The sequence below is a fragment of the Globicephala melas genome, chromosome 10 (assembly GCF_963455315.2).
Source record: "Globicephala melas chromosome 10, mGloMel1.2, whole genome shotgun sequence".
NCBI lineage: Eukaryota > Metazoa > Chordata > Mammalia > Artiodactyla > Delphinidae > Globicephala > Globicephala melas.
This window is the reverse complement of record NC_083323.1, coordinates 108,759-130,076: the sequence shown is the minus strand read 5'-3', so window position 1 is coordinate 130,076 and position 21,318 is coordinate 108,759. Positions and strand designations below refer to the sequence as shown.

General features: G+C 52.2%; 1 protein-coding gene and 1 long non-coding RNA gene across 4 annotated transcripts in view; one reads left to right on the top strand and one right to left on the bottom strand.

The window, feature by feature from the left end:
• Window positions 1-75: 75 nt before the first annotated feature.
• LOC132597961 (uncharacterized) lies at window positions 76-17,443 on the bottom strand. The gene is made up of 3 exons (XR_009565473.1): window positions 17,309-17,443; window positions 1,747-1,877; window positions 76-563 (listed from the first exon to the last, which is right to left on the bottom strand). It is a non-coding gene; the product is annotated as an uncharacterized lncRNA (long non-coding RNA).
• Window positions 16,525-21,318, top strand: part of SHANK3 (SH3 and multiple ankyrin repeat domains 3) — a 50,147-nt gene continuing 45,353 nt past the window's right edge. For all 3 annotated transcript variants that reach the window (XM_030855449.3, XM_060306254.2, XM_060306255.1), the window contains exons 1-7: window positions 16,525-16,803; window positions 17,111-17,314; window positions 18,163-18,234; window positions 20,330-20,438; window positions 20,514-20,665; window positions 20,759-20,926; window positions 21,028-21,144. In XM_030855449.3, coding sequence (XP_030711309.1) covers window positions 16,525-16,803; window positions 17,111-17,314; window positions 18,163-18,234; window positions 20,330-20,438; window positions 20,514-20,665; window positions 20,759-20,926; window positions 21,028-21,144 — 1,101 coding nt within the window. The remainder of the gene's footprint in view (window positions 16,804-17,110; window positions 17,315-18,162; window positions 18,235-20,329; window positions 20,439-20,513; window positions 20,666-20,758; window positions 20,927-21,027; window positions 21,145-21,318) is intronic.

Sequence of the window (21,318 nt, the reverse complement as noted above, 5' to 3'; positions counted from 1 at the left end):
TGACCGGGGTTGGGGCGGGGTCGCGAGCCTGCGGCGGGGGGCGGCGCGGTCGTGCGCGCGCGCTCCGACCCGGTTTGCGCCCCGAGGCAGTTGGCGCCAGGTGCGGGGCGGCGGGGGAGGTGCTCGCAAGCGGGTTGCCGGCGTTCGCGCTCGGCGCGCGGTGTGTTCCATAAGGGGCCTGAACCCGGAGAGTGTGGAGCGAGCGAATCGAAACAAAAACCGTGGAGCCCGCGGGCTGCTGGCTTTTCCTTCAACACGACTTTGGTGTTTTTCTTGAAACAGGAGATAAAAATTTCTTCCCAACCCTTTCCCCTCCGTTCATGTGTGTGTCTGTTGTGCGTCAGGGGGTGTGTGTGTGTGTGTGTGTGTGTGTGATGTGTGTGTGATGTGCGGTGTGCGTGGTGGGGCGTGTGTGTGCTGTGTAGAGGGGCATATGGGGTTTGCTCTGCGTCCGGGTTACACCAATGGGAAGGGCCCATCGAAAGCGGAGATGACGGTCCTGGCTCCATCACTGCACAGCTTCGGACGAATGGCTTCACCTTTTTGGTCCGCAGTTTGTTTAGCTGTTTCAAAGTAAGAGAACGCCCCAGGGGGTGGTTAGGTGGGTATCTTAGTGCAGCTGAAGACCCCACGTAACTCCCCCAGGGAGCCTCCCCACAGCAGCTCCCCTAGGACATTCGTCGCCCACCCCCAGCCCTCCCCAGGGCAGCTCTCAGGCTTCAGGGTCCCCCACAAGGTCTGACCTCAGGAAGAGCAGGATGCGGGCTGCTGGTTGGGGAGGGCTTCCCGTGGTTACTGACCCTGGAGCCAGTGGGAGAGTGGACAGGGCCCCTGAAAGGCCTCTGGTCACTGGGGTGGGGGCCGAGACACAGTTTCCACTGCAGCCCTGGCTGGGGAGCTGGTATTTTGCTGGTGAAAGATGAAAGCTCAAGACGAGAGGCAGCGTGGGGGAGAAAATTGGAAGGGTAGCGACTCCCAGAGACACGGCTGGGCTTGCGGCTGCTGCTGGCCTCGTGGGGAACGGAAGGGGCTCCGGTGAGCCACCCCCTTGGTGTCACATTCCAGTGTGGTTTCTGGGCCGGTGCGTGGGAGCAGTATGGGGTGGGTGGCCAGGACAGAAAGTTTTTCCGTGGCCCAGAAATCTTTGAACTTGTAATTGGAACTATCACAGCTGGTTGGTGCTGTGAATCGGAGTTTAAAAGGAATCAACCAAAAGCACTTTATTCCCTCTCCGCTGCAAGCTGGGAACTACCCCAGGCAGCGGAGGGCCTGCCCCGACTCTCTGGAAGAGCCGGCCTGTGGTTGTGCTGTTATGCAAATGACTGGCACTTTCCCCCTGCAGTCTCTGGAGGCTGCTCTGGTGTGTGCACACGGGACAGCAGAGCCAGCCCAGCCCTGACCTCTGGGTGGGGGGAGGGCACATGTGCTGCCAGCTGTGTTTGTTCAAAGCCGCGCTCTGCGGGCGCCAGAGTCTTTTGGAGATGTGAGCCTTTCTTGGCTTTGCTGCGGGAGCCGGCAAGAGGGTCAGCTTGGGACAGAGCCCCGGTGCGAGGCATCCTGCCAGGCTGCGGAAGTGGCTCTGGGCATTGCTAATTTGGAACTAACACCCACAGTTAGGAGAGGGGCCCTGTGAGCGGTGCGTGCCTGCTCTTTCGGCACCTAGGGCAAGGGAGGGCCTCCCATTTCCTGGGCCTGCCTGGGGTGAGTGGGGTGGGCCAGCCGCTTCATGGAGAACACTTGGCCCACCTGAAGGGCTGGTTCTTGGGACTGGCGGATGTGGGGGACCCAGGACACCGAAGACCATCTGTGCAGGCCTCCACCTCCTCCTTTGGGTCTGCTCCGTCCACTTTGCCCTCAGCAACCATCATTCCTGTCCCCTGGATATTGGAGGAAAATGATCCTAAGTCAGGCAGGACTGACTGAGCACAGGTTCTGGATCTGAGGGGCTCGGATGGTGTTGACTGTTTGTGCTGTGGTTAAAACCAGGGCTCATGACAGCCCATGTGAATGAAGCCAAGATGCTGGAAACTCTTTGGTTTAATACAGAAAAAGGCATCCAAAGACAGAGAGGGACAGGAGTGTATTGTGCTTGACCTGCTCTGTTGTCCCCTAACTGTCCTCTGTGAGGGCCTGGAAGATGCTCTCACTGAGACATTGAGGTGGACCTTGGAGTAAGGAAGGGAAGCAGCCACACCCTTGCAAGGCTCTGGGGAGCTGGCCACTGTGGGACACAAGTGAAATGGATGACAGGATGCTAGGGTGGCAGAGGCCACATGGCCAGGCAGTTATTGTCACCATCATGGTCAGGCAGAATGGCGTGGCCTCAGAGACTTTTGGCTCCCTGGCCAGTGGAGTTACCCTCCAGGACAAAAGCAGGGGTCAGCACTAGTGGAGGCGGGGCTAGCGGTGGAAAGACCCTGGGTCTCGGGAACACGGCCCAGACGTGACTCACGGCGCAGCTCCTCTTCCAGTTCCTGGACGTGAGTCACTCACAGACCTGGAGCCCTCTGCCAGAGGGAAAGCCCTGGCAGAAACACCCAAGGCTGTACTAAGTCTTTTCCCTGGCCTCCGCTGCAGGGAGGTATGGCCTTTGGCCAGGATGGCCATGCACTAGGGGAAGGGACACCTCAGGCTCGGAGGGGTTGTTGGGCACTGGCTCTGAGCGAATGCCACTTCTTGGACTTTTTTTTTTTTTTTTTTTTTTGCGGTAGGCGGGCCTTTCACTGTTGTGGCCTCTCCCGTTGCGGAGCACAGGCTCCGGACGCGCAGGCTCAGCGGCCATGGCTCACGGACCCAGCCGCTCCGCGGCATGTGGGATCTTCCCGGACCGGGGCACGAACCCGTGTCCCCTGCATCGGCAGGCGGACTCTCAACCACTGTGCCACCAGGGAAGCCCCACTTCTTGGACATTCTGATGACCCCACAGTACACTGATGAGAGCTGGGCTTTGGAAGTCAGACAAGTCATGCATTTGGGGCCACTGTCCATCCCACAATGGATACAGTGGTTACGTGAATTTATTTTGTATTAATCTCCCTGGTTCTCAAGCATATTATTCAAACAGATATGTTGAGCAGCTGGCCAGTGCAACACTACCTGCTGATCTAGACAAGGACTCTGAAGGTGGAAAGCTCAGTGGAGTCTCCTATAGCAGTTGAGGAAACACCAGCTACTTTAACAGATAAACCCCCAAGTCTCAGTGACTCAATACAATAGACATTTATTTCTTGCTCACAGGAAGTCCAGTTTGCGACATAGGCAGGAATGGGGGTGGGTGAGTCTCTGCTCCATGTAGGCATTTAGGGACCCGTGCTGAAGGAAGTGCTGCCATTTGTGACATGTGGATTTAAGGTCATCCTAGACGCCTACATTCAGCCAGCGGAAGAGCGAACAGAGAGCATGCAGGATAAGCAGGAGGTATTTATGGGTTAGGCCTAGGAGTGGCACACATCATTTCTGCCCAAACCAATTCCAGAACTCTGTGACATGGCCTTACCTAGATGCGAAAGGGGCTGGAAATACAGACTCCGAGGTGTGGTCTGTTGGAGCCAGCAGTTGGAATATCAGTTTTCTGACACCTCAGTTTGCTGACTGTGGCAAAAAAGAACAAATCCCCAGGGGACTAGTTCTGTGGTATTGTTGGGGGAGAGTATATTTCTAGCAGCTCAGGGTAAGTGCTACTTTCAGTACTTCCAATGACGTTGTAGACACTAATTCCATGTATTAAATACCTTTCTGCTCAAACTAGCCATACGTGCGTCTATAATCTACACCTAAACCCTAGCTTTTACAGTCAGTGAGATGAGAGGTGGAGGAACTGGGAGGCCATGGTGTGAGGGATCACTTGGAGAGACATGGAGGATGTCAGAACTTGGAGTGAGCAGACAACCTGTCATCAGGGTGCTGAAGTTCTCAGTGAATGAGAGGATGTGGTTGACCAGGAGGGACCCATTTGATCACTGCTGTATTCCTAGTGCCTTACCCTCATACTTTGTTGTGTGTGGGTAATAAACATTTTAAAATGCAGGATGTTGGACTTCCCTGGTGGCGCAGTGGTTAAGAATCTGCCTGCCAGTGCAGGGGACATGGGTTCGAGCCCTGGTGCAGGAAGATCCCACATGCCGCAGAGCAACTAAGCCCGTGCGCCACAACTACTGAGCCTGCGCTCTAGAGCCTGCAAGCCACAACTACTGAGCCCGCGTGCTGCAACTACTGAAGCCTGTGCGCCTAGAGCCTGTGCTCCACAACGAGAAGCCACCGCAATGAGAAGCCCGCACACCGCAACAAAGAGTAGCCCCCTCTCGCCACAACTAGAGAAGGCCCGCGTGCAGCAACGAAGACCCAATGCAGCCAAAAATAAATAATTTATTTTAAAAAGTAAAATAAAATGCAGGATGTCTTTCTGTTCATTTATTGACTCATTTAATATCTGACCAGCAAACAATCATTAAACACTTCTATGTGCTGACTGCTGTGGCTGAATAAGAAAAACAGATTTCCAGCAATATAACCTAAAACCCCTCTATTGTGAAACACTTGGAAATGCTGAGTAAAATATAGTAAGTAGAAACTAAAAGCAACAGGGTAAGCAAGTGTGATATCAGGGACATTCTCAATACCAGGAACTTAAAGCTCTGGGTTTTAATGGCTGCATAGACGGCAAGAGAAAGGGATGTGGGCCCATGCGATATAAGAAGTTGGTATTTTGATACCCACATGAAGTCAGGATTATTAAAGACTCGTAATTTCAGTAAAAGGTTACAAAGGCTAGGAAAAAAAATCTCCTTTCTAGGAAAGAGAAATGAGAAAATTTGTGACAAACTCACCACAAGACAGAAATCAAATCTCCCTTCAGAATTCATAAGTACAGACTTTTACCTTCAAATGGGTGTGGGTTTTAAATATATACTGGATGGGTTTTTTTTTGGTCACACTGCACAGCTTGCAGGATCTTAGTTCCCCGACCAGGAATCCAACCTGCGCCCCCAGCAGCGGAAGTGTGGAGTCCTAACCACTGGACCATAAGGGAATTCCCTACCTGGGTGGTTTAGAATTGAGTTGAAGTGGTTATATGTTGGCAGCATTGAGGCACCTAGCGGGAGCAAATGCAAATCACCTCTGGAGGAGTTCAATCCCTCCAGCTTACCACAGTTTGGATTAACCAAACATGAGATCACAATCTAAAAATCACAAAACGTGTAAGGATGCTAAAAATGGCCTCAGAGATAAAAGATGCAGTTGAAAACCTGAACAAGGAATGAGAAACTGTTAGAAAGCATCAGAAAAAAAGGATAAAGGAAAAGAAAGAATCTGATAGATTTTAAAACAAACGAAATATAACTTTAGAAATGAAAAATATAAGAATTGAAATTTCAATGGGCAGGTTAATAGCAGCCTAGACACAACTGAGAATTATTGAACTAGAAGACGGTAGACTGAATGCAAAATAGTTAGACTGGGAGATGAGACCATTTTATAGAAGTTACAGTGAGAAGGTCTAATATATATTAAAAATTTCAATCTTTTAAAAATTTTCACAATTTATAATTTAACAAAATATATTCACAATGTTGTAGAACCATCACCACTATTCATTTCCAGAACTTGTTCATTATCTCAAAGAGAAACTCTGTCCCCATTAACAATACTATCTATTCTCTCCTTTCCCCAGCCCCTGGTAACCTCTATTCTGCTTTCTGTCTCTATGAATTTGCCTATTCTAGGAACCTCAGATCAGTAGAGTCATATAATATTTGCCCTTTGTGAATGGCTTATTTCCCTTCACATAATGTTTTCAACGTTCACACATGAGGTCTAACATATTTTTAAAAGAAGATACTGAGGAGGTACAATATTAAAAAAGATAATAGCAGAGAATTTTCAGATTTGATGAAAGACATAACTCCTCAGATTCAGGAATCACAACAAATCGCAAACTGGATAAATAAAACTAAAAGAACACCTAGGCACATCATATTGAAATTGAATAATATTAAAGACAACAGGGTCTGAAAAGTAGCCAGAGAGAACAAATTACCTACAGAAAGAATAACAATTCAAAACAGTATTTATTTTAATGGCAACAAGATGACAATAGAATAGTAAGTTTAAAATGTGGCATGTCAATAACTGTTAATCTAGAATTGTATACGCACAGTGGCATCTTGCTAGTTGCCTATTCTGATCTCCATCATGACTTCTTCCTTATTAACAGAGCCCTGGTTTTCTAGGAGGCAGTAATGTGCTCACTTAAGAAAGAACATTTTCTAGCCTCACTTGCAGCCAGACCCAGTTCTGGCCGATACGATGTACGCAGTTATTGGGTAAGGTATCAAAATGTTCCTTAAGTGGGTCAGCTATCTGTTCATAATGAAAAACTCTCTACAGACAAGGACTACAAGGTAATTTTCTAAATCTGATAAAGGGTATCTATAAAAAAACCTTCAGATAACATACTTCATGGTGAAATAGCAAACATTTTCTACTGATGATTGAGAGAAAAGCAAGAATGCCTGCTCTTATCACTTCTGTATGACACTGTACTGGTGGTCATTGCAACAAGGCAAGAAAAATAAATGAAAGGCATAAACATTCAAAATAAGGAAGTATTTTGCTATTTGCTGACGATTTATGTAGAAAATCCTAAGGAATCTACAAAAATACTAGAAAATGAAGTGAATTTAACAAGGTTATAAGCTACAAAATTTACCTACAAAAATCAGTTGTATTTTTATATACTAGCAACAAACAATTATAGCATGAAATTTAACAATTTCATTTGTAATAACGTGACATAACGAAATTCTTAGGAGCAAATTTAACAAAATGTTTAAGAATGCAACCCTGAAAACTACTAAGCCTTGCTGAGATACCTGAGGAAAACAAAATAAATGGGGGACATACCATGTTCAAACATTAGAAGATTCAATATTGTTAAGATGTCCATTTTCTCTAAATATATTTATAGACTCAATGCAATACCCAATTAAATTCCCAGGTGGCTTTTAATTTTTGTAGAAATTGACAAGCTGATTCTAAAACTTCTAAAACATAGAAGTGAAAATGACCTAGAATAGCCAACAAAATTAAAAAAGAATGAAGTTGTAGGACTTACACTACCTGATTTCAAGACTTAGTATAGAGTTATAGAAATTAAGATAAGTGTGGTATTGGAGAAAGTGTATAAATATACATTAGGGCTTCCCTGGTGGCACAGTGGTTAAGAATCTGCCTGCCAATGCAGGGGATACAGGTTCGAGCCCTGGTCCAGGAAGATCCCATATGCTGCAGAGCAACAAAGTCCGTGCATCACAACTACTGAGCCTGCCCTCTAGAGCCTGTGAGCCACAAATACTGAGCCCGCATGCCACAACTACTGAAGCCCGCACTCCTAGAGCCCGTGCTCCGCAACATGAGAAGCCACCACAGTGAGAAGCCCACGCACCACTACCAAGAGTAGCCCCCGCTCACCACAACTAGAGAAAGCCTGCGTGCAGCAATGAAGACACAACGCAGCCAAAAAAATAAATAAATAAATAAATAAATGAAAAAAATTATAAATATAGATTAAAGGAAAAGTAAAGAAAGTGCAAAGGCAATTCAGTGGGAAAGGAGTTTTCAAAAATGGTGTTGAGGGCTTCCCTGGTGCCACGGTGGTTGAGAGTCCACCTGCCGATGCGGGGGACACGGGTTCGTGCCCCGGTCCGGGAAGATCCCACATGCCGTGGAGCGGCTGGGCCTGTGAGCCATGGCCACTGAGCCTGCGCGTCCGAAGCCTGTGCTCTGCAACGGGAGAGGCCACAACAGTGAGAGGCCCACGTACCGCAAAAAAAAAAAAAGAAAAAAAAAATGGTGTTGAGAGGTCCCTAAAATAGTGGTGGAGACAGAAAGTAGAAAAGTGGTTACAGGGGCCGGGGGAGGGGAATGGAGTGTTACTACTTAATGGGCACAGAGTTTCCATATGGCATGATGAAAACGTTCTGGACATAGTGGTGATGGTTGCAAAACAATGTAAATAAAAATATTTTAAAATAATTAAAAAATGGAATGAAACAACTGGACACCCCAAAAGGGAAAATACAAACATCAACCTTTTCTTGACACCGCAAATAAAAATTAACTTGAAATTAATCATAGAACTAAATGAAAAGTTAAAACTACAACTTCTCATTGAAAACCCAGGAGAAAATTTTATGATCTTGCAGGAGGAAAAAATTTCTTGGATAGGATACAGAATATAAATGATAGAAGAAAAAAGATAAGCTCACTCTATAATAATAAAAAACTTCTGTTCTTTGAAGGAAACTACTATGAAAGTGAAAGGAAGCTACAAAATTAGAGAACTTTTGCAATACACGTATCTTACAAAAAAATTTGTTCCCACAATATATAAAGAGCTTCAAAATTTCAATTAGGTAAACTACACATTTTTAAAAAAATGGTCAGTGGACTTGAATGGACACTTCACAAAAGACATGTGAATGGCTAATAAGCATATGAAAAGAGGCTCAATATCATTAGTCATCAGAGAAATGCAAATTTAATCACACAAGGAGATACCACTATACATCCATTAGAATGGCTAAAAATTAAAAAGACAGGAAATACCAAGTGTTAGCAAGGATATGGAGGAGATGGGAAAAGCTGGAATGTAAAATGGTACTATCATTCTGGAAAACTGCTTGCCAGTTTCTTTAAAAGTTAGCAAAAATATTCACAGCAGTTTTATTCATAACTGTCCCAAACTAGAATCAACCCAAATATGCATATCAACATGGTATTTTCATAAAATGGAATGCTGCTCAGAACAAAAAGAATGAACTGAGTGGGATTTATCCCTAGGAGGGCTTCCCTTCAAGATGGTGGGTGGGGACGTGTGAGTGCAAGGGGACCCTGGCAGAAAGTAGGCTGGGGATCCCCTGTCATTCAGAAAGTTGTGAAGGAGGGGCTAGGAATTACCTTTCATAAAAAGTTAAGCCCCTCTCTCCCTGCAATAACAGCCCCACTTCTCTTCTGGCCCAGGGGTCTCTCCAGTCCCCCGCCCACTATACTCAGGGAGCAGTTCTGTGCCCTGCAGCTGGAGTCAGCTGACCCCGCCCCACTCCAGCATGGTCCCACTGTGCCCAGCTGGCCCCTTCCCCAGAAGTTGCTGTGACATTAGGGCTGTGCAGCCGACTCTTCAGCTTTTGTTGGCTTTTCCATCTTCTGATCCGTCCGTATCATGTCTTCACAGATTTTATTCACAATCCATGTGCCTGTCTTTTAACACTAGGATGGACTTATTATTTTAAAAAATATATTGTTCCTTTTAACACTACTGTATCATACACTTAAAAGTGGTTAAGATGGTAAATTTTGTTATGTATTATTTACCATAATAATTAAAAAAAAACACCTCACATAGTTCTTAAATTGTCAGTGACCTTTGGGTAGAAGAGGTAAACATGTAGGCAAAACTCACAGTCTTGGGGCTTAGTGGTTGCGTAGTGGTTGACTGCGCTGGTTGACTGCGCAGTGGCGTAGTGGTTGACTGCGCTGTCCCCCCTGCAGGGGACACGGGTTCATGCCCCGGTCCGGGAGGATCCCACATGCCGCGGAGTGGCTGGGCCCGTGAGCCATGGCCGCTGAGCTTGCGCGTCCGGAGCCTGCGCTCCGCAACGGGAGAGGCCACGACAGTGAGAGGGCTACATACTGCAAAAAAAAAAACCCCCAAAACCTCACAGTCTTGAACCAAAGGGTAAGTAGAAGCCTAAGTGTGAAATTAACTAGGCATATATTTCTCACTCTTAATTTCACTGTTAAAATAATATTTTAAGTCTAATGCTCTTTCTAAGAACTTACAACAAAGACCAGCTGTCCCTTCTCACGCCTCTGAGTTTTGCCACTATACATGAAGAATGTGCATTAGAATGCACTCCTTTGGTTGAGATGACAGAAACCAAATCTGAACTAGCTTTATGATCATACCAAAAATGTGTTCACTATGTACCAGGCACATGGTGAGCATGTCACATCCATGGACCTCATCTAACCTGCACAACAGCCCAGGGGGAAAGGAGCCACCTTGTCAGCCCAAAGGCAGGTTTTTGGTCTGTGGCCTGAATGAGGGAGGGAATGAAGTAATTCTTACCATTGTACCCAATGTACCAGAGCTCACAGGGAGACATAGGGAAGCAAGGAGGCTTTCTCAGGCCACTGGGGTATCGCGTGGCTGAGCTGGGATTCCAGTCGAGGCCCTTGCCCTAGGGCCAGCCCTTCAGCCTCTCTTTTCCATGGATTTTCAGCCTAGAAGGGAAAGCCCCTTCTAGGGACCCTTGGCTCTTGAAACCAAAGGCAAGAAAAGCAGATTTCAGGGACTGAGTCTGGGGGCTCAAGCTCCTTCAGGACCGTCCTCGTCTCCTGTATCTATGTTCCCTGCAGCGTTGCTTTCTTCCCAAGGCTGGAATCTCGGTCACTAGCAGTCGCCGAGCTACATCTCTCCTGTGAATTCCAAGAGTAGAAAAAGGGTTTCTTCCCTTAGTTGCAAGCGTAAGACTCCAGGGCAGGATTCTCACTGGTCCTGCTTGGGTCACATTCCCACTGATGTGTTTCAAATCCTGGTTTCTCCACTGATGAGCCACATGTGATTCTGGACAAGTTAAGTTACTTCTAGTTTGCTTTGTTTCCTCATCTGTTACGTGAGGACAGTAATGGGTTTGCTTAGTGATTTTGTGATGACTGAATGAGTTAATACATGTCATACACTTAGGATGACATGTAGTGCTCAAAAACCTGGTGAGTAATCTATTTTCATAATTCTTATTATATATTTCTCTTTTATTTAAGCAATTTTCATAAAGCTTTGTGGTGATCTCACTGTGGAGAAGTCTCCCTATGAAGTTGTAACCACTGCCTGTCCCCAACAATTTTGGAGTCTGAACTGTATTACTCTTTGCAGTCCCCAGGACCACCAAGCCAAGAAATTAACATAAAACAAGTCCTGGGCTAGTCGTACTCCTCTGAGGGACACATCTAGGCTGCCCAGGATTTCCACATAAATACAGGCCCAGCTGAGTTCGTAACCCCAAGTCACAAAACTGTCACAGAAAGAACCTACAGTCCCCCTACAGTGAGTGAGTTGGTGGACACCGCAAACAGGATTAGACCACCAAAAATTTCACATAAGGGAACTACTGACTAGAATTTTAAAATAAATGTTTTTAAAATAATTAAAGACAAAAGAAATCTAAAAATTGCATTAAATAAAAATTGCATTAAATAAAAAAGAAAAAGCCAGTATAAAGAAAGAGCAAGCAGATTTGATAATGTATGAAACACGGCTTACAGAAATAGAACCTACGGTCATTGAAATTTAAAAGTCTATGGGGAAAAAACCAACAACAACCCTATGGATGGGATTAACAGCAGATTAAAATCAAACAGAATCAGTGAGATGGAAGTCAGAATTGGGAAAATTACGCAGAATACAGCACACAGAGAGAAAAATCTTCCAAGTATTGAGAAAAAAATAATTTGTCAATTTAGAATTCTACAGTGGCTAAATTATCACTCAAAATGAGGGTGAAATAAGACATTTCAAAGACTGAAATCTGTCACTACTTTCAGGAAGAAGGAAATTCAAGCCAGAAGGAAAGTGAGTAAAGAGCGGGTTGACATGTGACCCCTGAAGCAGCCTCAAGACTCACTGGAGTGAGGACGATGTGGACAAATACCTTCAGCTAAAGCATCTTAAACTCCCCCTAGTTCCCGAGGTGGGTGGAGACGGTGATTGACTCCAGGCTTTGTTAATCCCACATGCTGAAAATTTAAGTGTGTTTATGAAAATGAAAGAAGGAGAACGCTGGACTTCCAAAACAATGGGAGTTGAGGGAAAAAGGAATAAAGATAATGTGATCAATCAAACGGAGGGCCCAAAGGGAGAAAAAAGCAGCACGGAGGAAAGACCGAAACAAAAAACCAACCAACAACACAAAATAAGATGGTAAAAAAAATATGAAAACATATCAGTAATCAATAATCACAATAAAGCACCGTCAAAAGTTGAAAATTGTAAGATTGGTTTTCATAAAAATCTGGCCACACATACTATTTACCACAAGCACACCTAGGAATGTAAGATGTAGAAAGGATAAAAGGAAAATGAGGGGAAAAGACATATGAGGTCAATACTCACAGAAAAGTGCCGTGCCTAGGCTGATTATTGAAAAAAAAAAATTAAGGCAAAAAGCATAGGGATAAAGAAGGGTACCATATAATAATAAGAGGAATAATTTATCAGGAAGCTGTAATAATCCTAAACCTGTTAGCATTAAAAACAAAGTCTGGAAAGACATATAAATCCCAAATTGGCAAAATTTCATGGTGAGACTGCTAAAGTGAGATTTTATCCCACTTCTTTTAGTAACTTATAAATCAAGCAAACAGAACATTAGAAAGGCCATAGGATATTTGAATAATACAATTAACAAGCTTGATATAATGGAGATATATATATACATCTGCATTATGCAGATCACCTTCTGACCACAACACAATAAAAAAAGAAATCAGTAGCTAAGGGTTAGTCCTCCCTCCAAAGAAAACCTAGTTTACGTTTGAAAATTTAAGTAAGCACATTTTCCAGCAATTCCTAAAGCAAACTATATAATTGATATTAGAAAATCAACAAGATGAAATTAAAAATGCTACTTATCAAGACTTACTGGACATAACTAAAGTCTCACTTGGAAATTTATAACCTTATATACTCATTGTCAGAGAAGAGAAAGACTAAAAATTGAGTTGAGTACCCAGCTGAAGAAATAAGAAAAAGAATCTTAACAACAGCCAAAACAGCAGAAAGAAATAAACAAAATAGAAGTAGAGATGATTAACAGAATGAAAAGCTGATTCTTTAGAAATAGATTTGTATTCCTAGAGAGATAAAACGTAACAAATCAGACTCAGGATGAAACAGAATCTAAATATACTGATAGATGTTAAATAACTAGAAGCAAAACAACAACAACAAACAAACAAAACCCCAAAACCCTACCCACAAAAAGTACACCAGATCCGGACAGCCAACTGAACACTCAGGTATTCTGCCCCTACAATCTGCTCTGGAGGTTGGAGAGGGTCTGCTCTGAAGAAAGTTGGGCGTGAACAGTCTGTAGATGAAGGTTCAGCAAATACACGCTGAGCATCGACTGAGCACCAGGGCCTTGGACACAGCAGTGAACCAAACAGGCAAAGCTCCCTCTCCACAGGGAGCCTCCATTCTGGGGGGGAGACAGATCCTAAACAGTGAGCAACAAGTAAGTGATTACAGGCAGGTGGGCACTAGGGCGCTGCGGAGGAGAGATCAGAGTGCAGCATAGACTGGGAGAGAAGCCCGAGGGCAGCCAGGGGAGCAGCCGACAGCGGGACGCTCATCTGCCCCCCCCCACCCCCCGCCCCCAGTTGTCAAGGAAACCAGGGGTGAGGGGAGATCGGAGAGAACGCAGGCCTGTGGGGTTTTCAGCAGAGGCGATTGTGCGGCCAGGCCGAGGGGTGAGAGGGAGGGAAGGGTTAGGGTTTGGGTGAGGAAGTGGCCCCAGGAATGTAAAAGGAGGGAGGGATGGCATGGTGAGGGAGGGGTCACAAACGGCCTCACCAGGAAGGGCCAGGAGTTGGGGGTGGACCACCCACGCTGGTGGGGGGGCTTAAGATTTTGAGAGTGTGGGGCACCAAGGGTGTCAGACGGCCTACGTGTGCAGGGGTTAACCCACGGATGGGTTTGATCCTGTGCCAGGCACTGTTCTGGACGCTTCGCCCATGTGAGCTCCCACAGGCCCCGGGCGTCTGAACGTGTGTGGTGGGAAGAAGTGGGGATGGGAGAACCATGGGTCATTCTGGAACCTTAGCCCTGATGGAAGGAGTGGAGATGCAGAGGGGCCATGGGGTCTGGGGAATCCTCACCTTCAAGGACAGAGACAGGAGAGCAGCGGGGTGAGGCTGGGAGGTGGTGAAGAGCCTGGGGGTCTTTTATTCTCCACAAAATAGCTTGTCCCTGGGCTTCCTCCTCTGTAAACCCACCATGTTGCAGGGACAGGAGGACATTGTGTGGGTAAGGTGCTTCTGGGTATTGGAACTTTTGCCATTTGCCAGGGTGGTGGTGGGTCCAGAGGAGTGGTGCCGGTTTGGCATTCGTTCATTATGTACCCATCCTTTGCGCCAGGTGCTCTGTGGAAACAGCCCTGGCAGTGCAGGCCCGCCTGAGCCTGGAGACCAGGAATGTGGCCATCAGCAAGGTTGTGAGGTTTTCTCCTGAAAGCTCGGCATTCATCGTGCTGGACTCACCGAGGCCAGTGGGTTGCTGGGGAGGCCGAGGGGGCCTCCGTGAGGTCCAGGATGGGTGGCCACATGGGTGCCTGGCTCTCCAGGTCAAGGGTAGGTTTGCAGGGAGAGCACGGAGGCCTGGGGCTGCTCTGCAGCTGGTTGTGAGCCTCCTCCTTCAGTCCCACCACGAATCGGGGACTCCGGTGAGCACGGCCGGCCTTGCAGCTGCCACAGTGGGAGGGATGAGGGACACGGTGGGGGGGCAGCTCTGGGTGACTCAGGGAGGGGAGAACAGGGGCAGGAAGACAGTGGAGACAGGAGGGGGGCCGGGAAGCACTAGCTTCCTCTCTCCAGGGCTGGGCCACGTGCTTCCCAAGGTGCTTCCTGCAGATAAGTGGGCTTCCGACAGCCCCTTCCTGCTCCCCCCTTCCCCTACCCCTCCCATCCTGCTCCAGCCCCTGGGGACCCTCAGCTCCCCCACTCAGGCCAGGCCAGTGGCCTTGGGAAGAGCCTGGACATCCTGGGGCCACATTTCTAGGCAGGCAGGGTCCACCCAGGCTCGGGAAGAAAGCGGGCCCAGACCACAGACAGCGCTGGAAACTCGGCTCTGCGGGGTCAGTGAAATCCTGGGAGGCAGAGATTTTTCCTGAAGGGGGGCCGGCTGGGCAGGGAGAGAGCCCGGTTTCCCTCAGGGGTCAGGGCTGGTCCTGGGGAAGAGGGCCGCGGTCTGGGGTGACCAGAGGCTGTTGGGGGGGGAGGGGGGTATTGCGGGGCTCTGTGGGGAGGAGGCTGTTCTTGGAGGGGGTGTCAAGCGCTGGTCCGTGTGGGGTAAGGCTGCTTCCAGGTTGTCATGGGGAGGGGTAGGGAGGCTTTCTGTGTGTGTGTGTGTGGGGGGGGAGGTTCATTCAAGTTTATTCCCGGGAGGCTCAGGGGACCCAGGGCTGCTCTTGGAGAAGGTAGGTGAGGCTGGGCTGTCTTCTGCCAGGGACCCGAAGGTGACCTCATGCTGGGGTGTTCTGTGAAGGTCGGCCAGGGTGAGCGGCTGCGGGGGTCAGGGCCTGTTTCTGGGGAGGAGTCAGGCATGTTGGGGGAGTTCTGGGGGAGTCAGAAGCTGTTTCTCGGGAAATCAGGGCTATTTCGACGTCAAGGGGCCGCTCTTCGCTTTTAGGGACCTTGGGGGCACAGGGTTTCCCAGCACTGGGGTAGTTCTGTGAGGCTGATGAGTGTTGGTGGGACCTGGCCAGCTCCAGTGGGGCGGTGGCGCCTGAGCTAGTTTCTTTACTGCGCTCCCCTCTCCTCCGCCTACTCATCACCCCCTCCCGCGTTGCCACGACAACGCGTGAAACTAAAATTCACTTCCCGGTTGCAGGTGGAGGCTAGTGGCGCCCCCTCCCCTAAGCCCTTCCTCTCAGGTCGCGCCCCCATCTTGTCGTCGCTAAGGTGACTGGGAGGGCGTGACAGGCGTTGGAGCTAGGCGGACCAGGGGACCTGAGGAGGAGGGCAGAAGAGGCGGGCCTCAGAGTCCGGAGTGAACTCCCCAGCCTCGGCCAGGGGTGGGGGAGCCGGGAGCCGCGCGGCACACTGTTCGGCGTGGTCCTAAGGGTTAAGTTGTGAGGTTAATTGGTTCTGGCTGTGGGAGAAGTCCCGGCCCCTCCAGGTTTCCGAGGTCCCCACCGTCCCACCCCAGGACTGGGGCAGTGTTGGTCTCTGTCATCTCCTCCGGGGCTTGAGTGGGGTGGGGAGGGGAGGTCGGTAGGGTGGTAGAGAAGCTGCCACCCCCGGAAATTAATTTTCCTGTTTTTCTCTCCCCTTCCTGCCCTGCCTCTGGTCCCTGTGCCCAAGGCGGCCCCCACGCCAGGTCCAAGACCCCCTCCTCGCCGCATCTTCCCCTGTGGGCCACAGATGCTCTTCCGCAGCCGAACGGCGGCGCGGCCCTTGCTGCTCAGCTACTCTCCCCACACTGAGGCCTAGGACTCCCCACACCCCCGGCGCAGCCCCTAGGCCCCCGCCTTGCTGCGCGGCCCTCGCCCTTCGCACCAACCCCACCCCTCACCCCTCACCCCGGGACCCCGCAAAGTCCCCCTCGCCCTCGGCTGGCTCTGAGCCCTCCCGGCCCCCGCCTCCGGCGCAGCCCCCTTGCCACCCCCGCTTTCCTCGCCGCTCAGGCCCCCTCCCCCCGCCGCCCCCGCCCCCGGGGAAGGCAGGCGCCGAGCGGAGCCGGGGCCGATGCAGCTGAGCCGCGCCGCCGCCGCCGCCGCCGCCGCCGCCCCTGCGGAGCCCTCGGCGCCGCTGTCCCCCGTGCCGGCCCCGGCCCCCCCCGGCCCCCTCCCGCGCAGCGCGGCCGACGGGGCTCCGGTGGGGGGGCAGGGGGGGCCGGGGCGCCGCGAGGAGCCCCGGGGCGCCCAGCTCCCGGCCGCGAGCGGCCACGGCCGGGGCGCGGGGATGGACGGCCCCGGGGCCAGCGCCGTGATCGTGCGCGTCGGCATCCCGGACCTTCAGCAGACGGTGAGCCTCGCCGCCCGGATCCCGGCGGCACCCCCGCCCTCCTCTCCCAGCCCCCCACCCGCGCTCTCGGAGCCCTGCGCGGGAGACCCCAGGCCCGCCGCTACTCACCCCTCCCCCACCACCTCCGCCGGGACCCTCCCCACCTCCAGGGCGGGGGCGGGGCCTGGGGAAGCACCGCCCTCGGGGCGAGGCCTAGCCGGCGGGGCGCGGAGGCTCGGGGTCCGCGGCCTGGGCGCGCGGGGCCCGGGGACTCAGTACTCAGCGCCGCGCGGGGCCGATCGGCGCTCACGCTCCCGCTCCGCCGCAGAAGTGCCTGCGCCTGGACCCGGCCGCGCCGGTGTGGGCAGCCAAGCAGCGCGTGCTCTGCGCCCTCAACCACAGCCTCCAGGACGCGCTCAACTACGGGCTCTTTCAGCCGCCCTCCCGGGGCCGCGCGGGCAAGTTCCTGGACGAGGAGCGGCTCCTGCAGGAATACCCGCCCAACCTGGACACGCCCCTGCCCTACCTGGAGGTGAGCGGCGGCCGGGGGCGCGGCAGGGGGCGGGCTGAGAGCTCCGAGCTCCGGGACGGGAGCGGCGGAGGGCGCGGCAGCGAGGGGCACGGACGCGGCGAGTTAGTGTGGAAGCCGCGGGCGGGGGGGTTGAGTTGTGTGTCTGGCGCGTGAGGTGTGAGCCGCGTGCCGTGCGTGCGGTCAGCGGCACGTGCGATGGGGTGTGAGCAGGCGTGAGTGCCCGGAGCGCTGTGTGGAGTAAGCCAGCCGTGGTCTGTGTGCATGTCGGTGTCAGCGTCTCCTCCTCCCCGCCCGTGAAGTTGTCCGAAGGGCGACCTAAGCTTCCTCGTTTGCTCACCCGTCCACGGTGTAAAGGCTGCTGAGCGCCCTGTGAGCAAGGGGACCCAGACCCACGGTTTGGAGGTGGGGGTGGCAAGTGCAATGAGCACTGAAGCCAAGAATTACGGTGGCAGAGCTCAGAGCCGGCTTGGCCTCCGTGGTGGCCCCGGCAAGTAGGGACAGTTCTTCCCAGCGACGGCATGTCTCGGAAGGTCAGCCTGGAACCTGGTCTTGGAAGAGGAGTGAGGTTTCCAGGGAATCCCGGGGATGGGAATGAGACAGAAAGGGCACTGCAGGCGGACAGCTGGGCGTACATCACGCCTGACCTCTGTGTTGGTGGTGTCCATGGTAGTGTGCATGGCTTCGTGTGGCTGGCCGGCAGCGGTTTTGTGACGGGGGGCGGGGTGGTGGTGGTGGCGAGCAGCGTGGGGCCCTAGCCGCACAGAAGTGGGCAGGACTCGGTTATGTGCATACTTTCACTCACTCAGCCCAGGCGGATGCCTTTTTCTGCCTTGTCTTTACCTGAGCAGTTTCGATACAAGCGACGAGTTTATGCCCAGAACCTTATTGATGATAAGCAGTTTGCAAAGCTTCACACAAAGGTAAGGAGGCAGCCACAGGGAGTGGACTCCAAGGTCACCTTCTACACCCCCTCTGACCGCCGCCCCCCCATGACCAGTGTTCACCCACCCCAGCCTTAACTGGGTTTTGTGGTGTCAAAAATGTTGTTTAAAAACTCCCTTCTTGAGGCCCTCCCCCTGTTCCCAGAACCCCCCACCCGACCTTGGTTGGGGCTGACCAGTCAGTCCTGCCAGCGTTGGCTCAGTCTGCTTTCTCTTGTCGTTAGGGGCCCAGAGTGGGTGTTGGGGACGGCTAGAGGGCTGGGTGCAGACTCGGGGCACCATGGCTTTGGGGTGGTCGGTCTGGTGATGGGTTCTAGTGAGATCAGACTCTGGCTGACCCCTCTGGTGGGCCCCGGCTAAGGGGTGGAGTGCGATAGGGCACAGTGTCTTTGTGGGGGAGAAGTGAGCAGGCGCCAGATGTGGTTGTTGCGGGGAGCTGGGTAGGGGTGGGGAGAACAGGGAGCCCAGCACTTAGTATACTGTCATCCAGTGCTGGGCACTTTAGGCATCTCATTAATTTTCTTCTGTGAGGGACTATTATCATCCCATTTCACAGATGAAGATACTGAGTCCCAGGGAAGTTAAGTGACTGACTTACAGCTCTGCATCCAGTGATGCTGGGGCTGAACCCAGATCTCTCTGACTCTGGGGCCCTGCCCCTAGGCATACTTGTGGAGTCTTTACTCCTCGATAATGTTGCTAGGAGGGTCTGACCCCAAGTGCTCTTTGGGGGGCACCTCCCTGTCTTCTCTGAATGTAGGAGGGGCAGGGTGGGTGCCGCGGCCCTTCCCACAGTCAGAGTCCCTGAGCTCCCACCCCAGGCTCCCCTGGGCCAATGGACATTTGCTTGCTGGACACTTCATTGACAGTCTCTGGAGCCTAAGAGAGGGATCTGAACATTCACCCCTGTGGCCCAGTGACCGCGCTGTGATCCTGGAGCCTCCGTGCCAGACTTCTCTGCTACCCCGGGGCATGTGGTGGTCAGTAGCCATGACTCTGTGGCTGGGCAGAGACTCCCTCACTGGCCCCGGTGTGACCTATCACCCTGGGTTCCTCCTGTAGTTGCCCCTCCTCCAAAACTGTCCCCAGTGACCCACAGGACACCAGTGACTCCTGACCTTCAGTGAGTCCCACTCGTTTTTAGGATGCGTTTCGATTCCTTACCACAGTCCCGTGTTTCTGCCTGCCTGGGCTCCAGCTGGCCCCCACCATCACACTGCCCCCCTCCCTCCCTGCCGGCTACAGCTGAGGTCTTTCCTGTCAGCCATGAGCATCATTCCTCCTTTCTCGTTGCCTGACCCCCCTGGAGGATGCTCCTCCCATGGGGCTGGCCCTGCGGCACCCTGTCTTATCTCTGATGCGCTTCGTTTCTAGAGGGCCCGGGGCCTCTGGCCAGGGCACCTTGCCTTGTGCACGTGGCACTGTAGCACCAGCAGGAGCTCAGTGAGGCTTTGCTGGGTAAATTAGCGCACGACTCGGGGTATGAATGAAAGGCAGTCAAGGTCACGTGGCAGGAGGGGGCACCTGGTGATGGGGGAGGGCCCCGGAGTTGGCAGTCTGCCATGGGGTGAGCTTGTGAAGAAAATGGGCTGGATAAGGAACAGGCTACCTTGAGAGTGATGGGGATGTGGGCTGCCCTGGGCTGGCTCCTGCCCACGTGGCCTCGGGCTCTTCCAGGCTGGACAGGTTGGGGCACCAGGAGCCAGGGAGAGAAGCCAGGGCAGGGGCTGAGGTTGGGGTAGGGAACTCACTCAGGGGGCGTGAGCGAGGGCAGCCTGGCCTTGTCGAGGGGCTGGCTGGGCTCAGGCTGACAGCTGTGTTGGGCTTGGGATTCAGGGAAGGACTTGGAGCAGGGCGTGGGTCCAGCTGAGCTGGGATCGGGGCCACAGCGGGAGTGCAGGGCTTAGGGTGACACGAGAGGAGTGACAAGGTCACGATGTAGGCTGATAGGTCAGACTGAGGGTGGGGTGGGGTGGTGCCCCACAGGTAATCTGAGGCTCCCTGGTGGAAGGTGGGTGATGGTCAGATGATGGTGGCCGTGGTGTGGGCTGATCAGGATGGCTGGGTATTCCAGGCGAACCTGAAGAAGTTTATGGAATATGTCCAGCTGCACAACACGGAAAAGGTGGCACGCCTGCTGGACAAGGGGCTGGACCCCAATTTCCACGATCCTGACTCAGGAGGTGAGAAGCAGAGCAGGAAGGGGCATGGCCTTGGAATGGCCAGGACTATGACCTTCATCTATCCCTTGAACCCAGAGTGTCCTCTGAGCCTTGCGGCCCAGCTAGACGACGCCACAGACCTGCTGAAGGTGCTGAGGAACGGCGGTGCTCACCTGGACTTCCGCACCCGCGACGGGCTCACCGCTGTGCACTGTGCCACGCGCCAGCGGAATGCGGCGGCCTTGACGGTCAGTGCGGGCACAGCCCTGGCCTGGAGGGGCGTGCGGCCCAGTAGCGGGAGGAGGCTGGCCTGGCATGAATACTGAGGTTCTCGCTCTCAGACCCTGCTGGACCTGGGCGCTTCCCCCGACTACAAGGACAGCCGCGGCCTGACGCCCTTGTACCACAGCGCCCTGGGTGGGGGAGACGCCCTCTGCTGTGAGCTGCTTCTGCACGACCACGCTCGGCTGGGGACCGCCGACGAGAATGGCTGGCAGGAGGTCCACCAGGTGGGCGGGGAGCACGACGGCGGGGGTGTCCCCGGCTCTGTCTCTGGGGTTTGGGGCTTGGGCTCTGTCCAGGGGCCCAGCAGCACCTCTCTCCTCCCCAGGCCTGCCGCTTCGGGCACGTGCAGCACCTGGAGCACCTGCTGTTCTACGGAGCCAACATGGGGGCTCAGAACGCCTCGGGGAACACAGCCCTGCACATCTGTGCCCTCTACAACCAGGTGTGCCTGCGCCTGTGCACACGTGTGTGTACACACAGGTGATGCTGTGCAGTGACTACCTGTGTGTGCACGTCTGACCCTGTTTGTCGCGCCACAAGTGCGTGTTCTGCGTTCCGCAGTGAGCTGTGGCCTTGTAGACCTACGTGTGTATGTCATTTCCCTGCACACACGTGT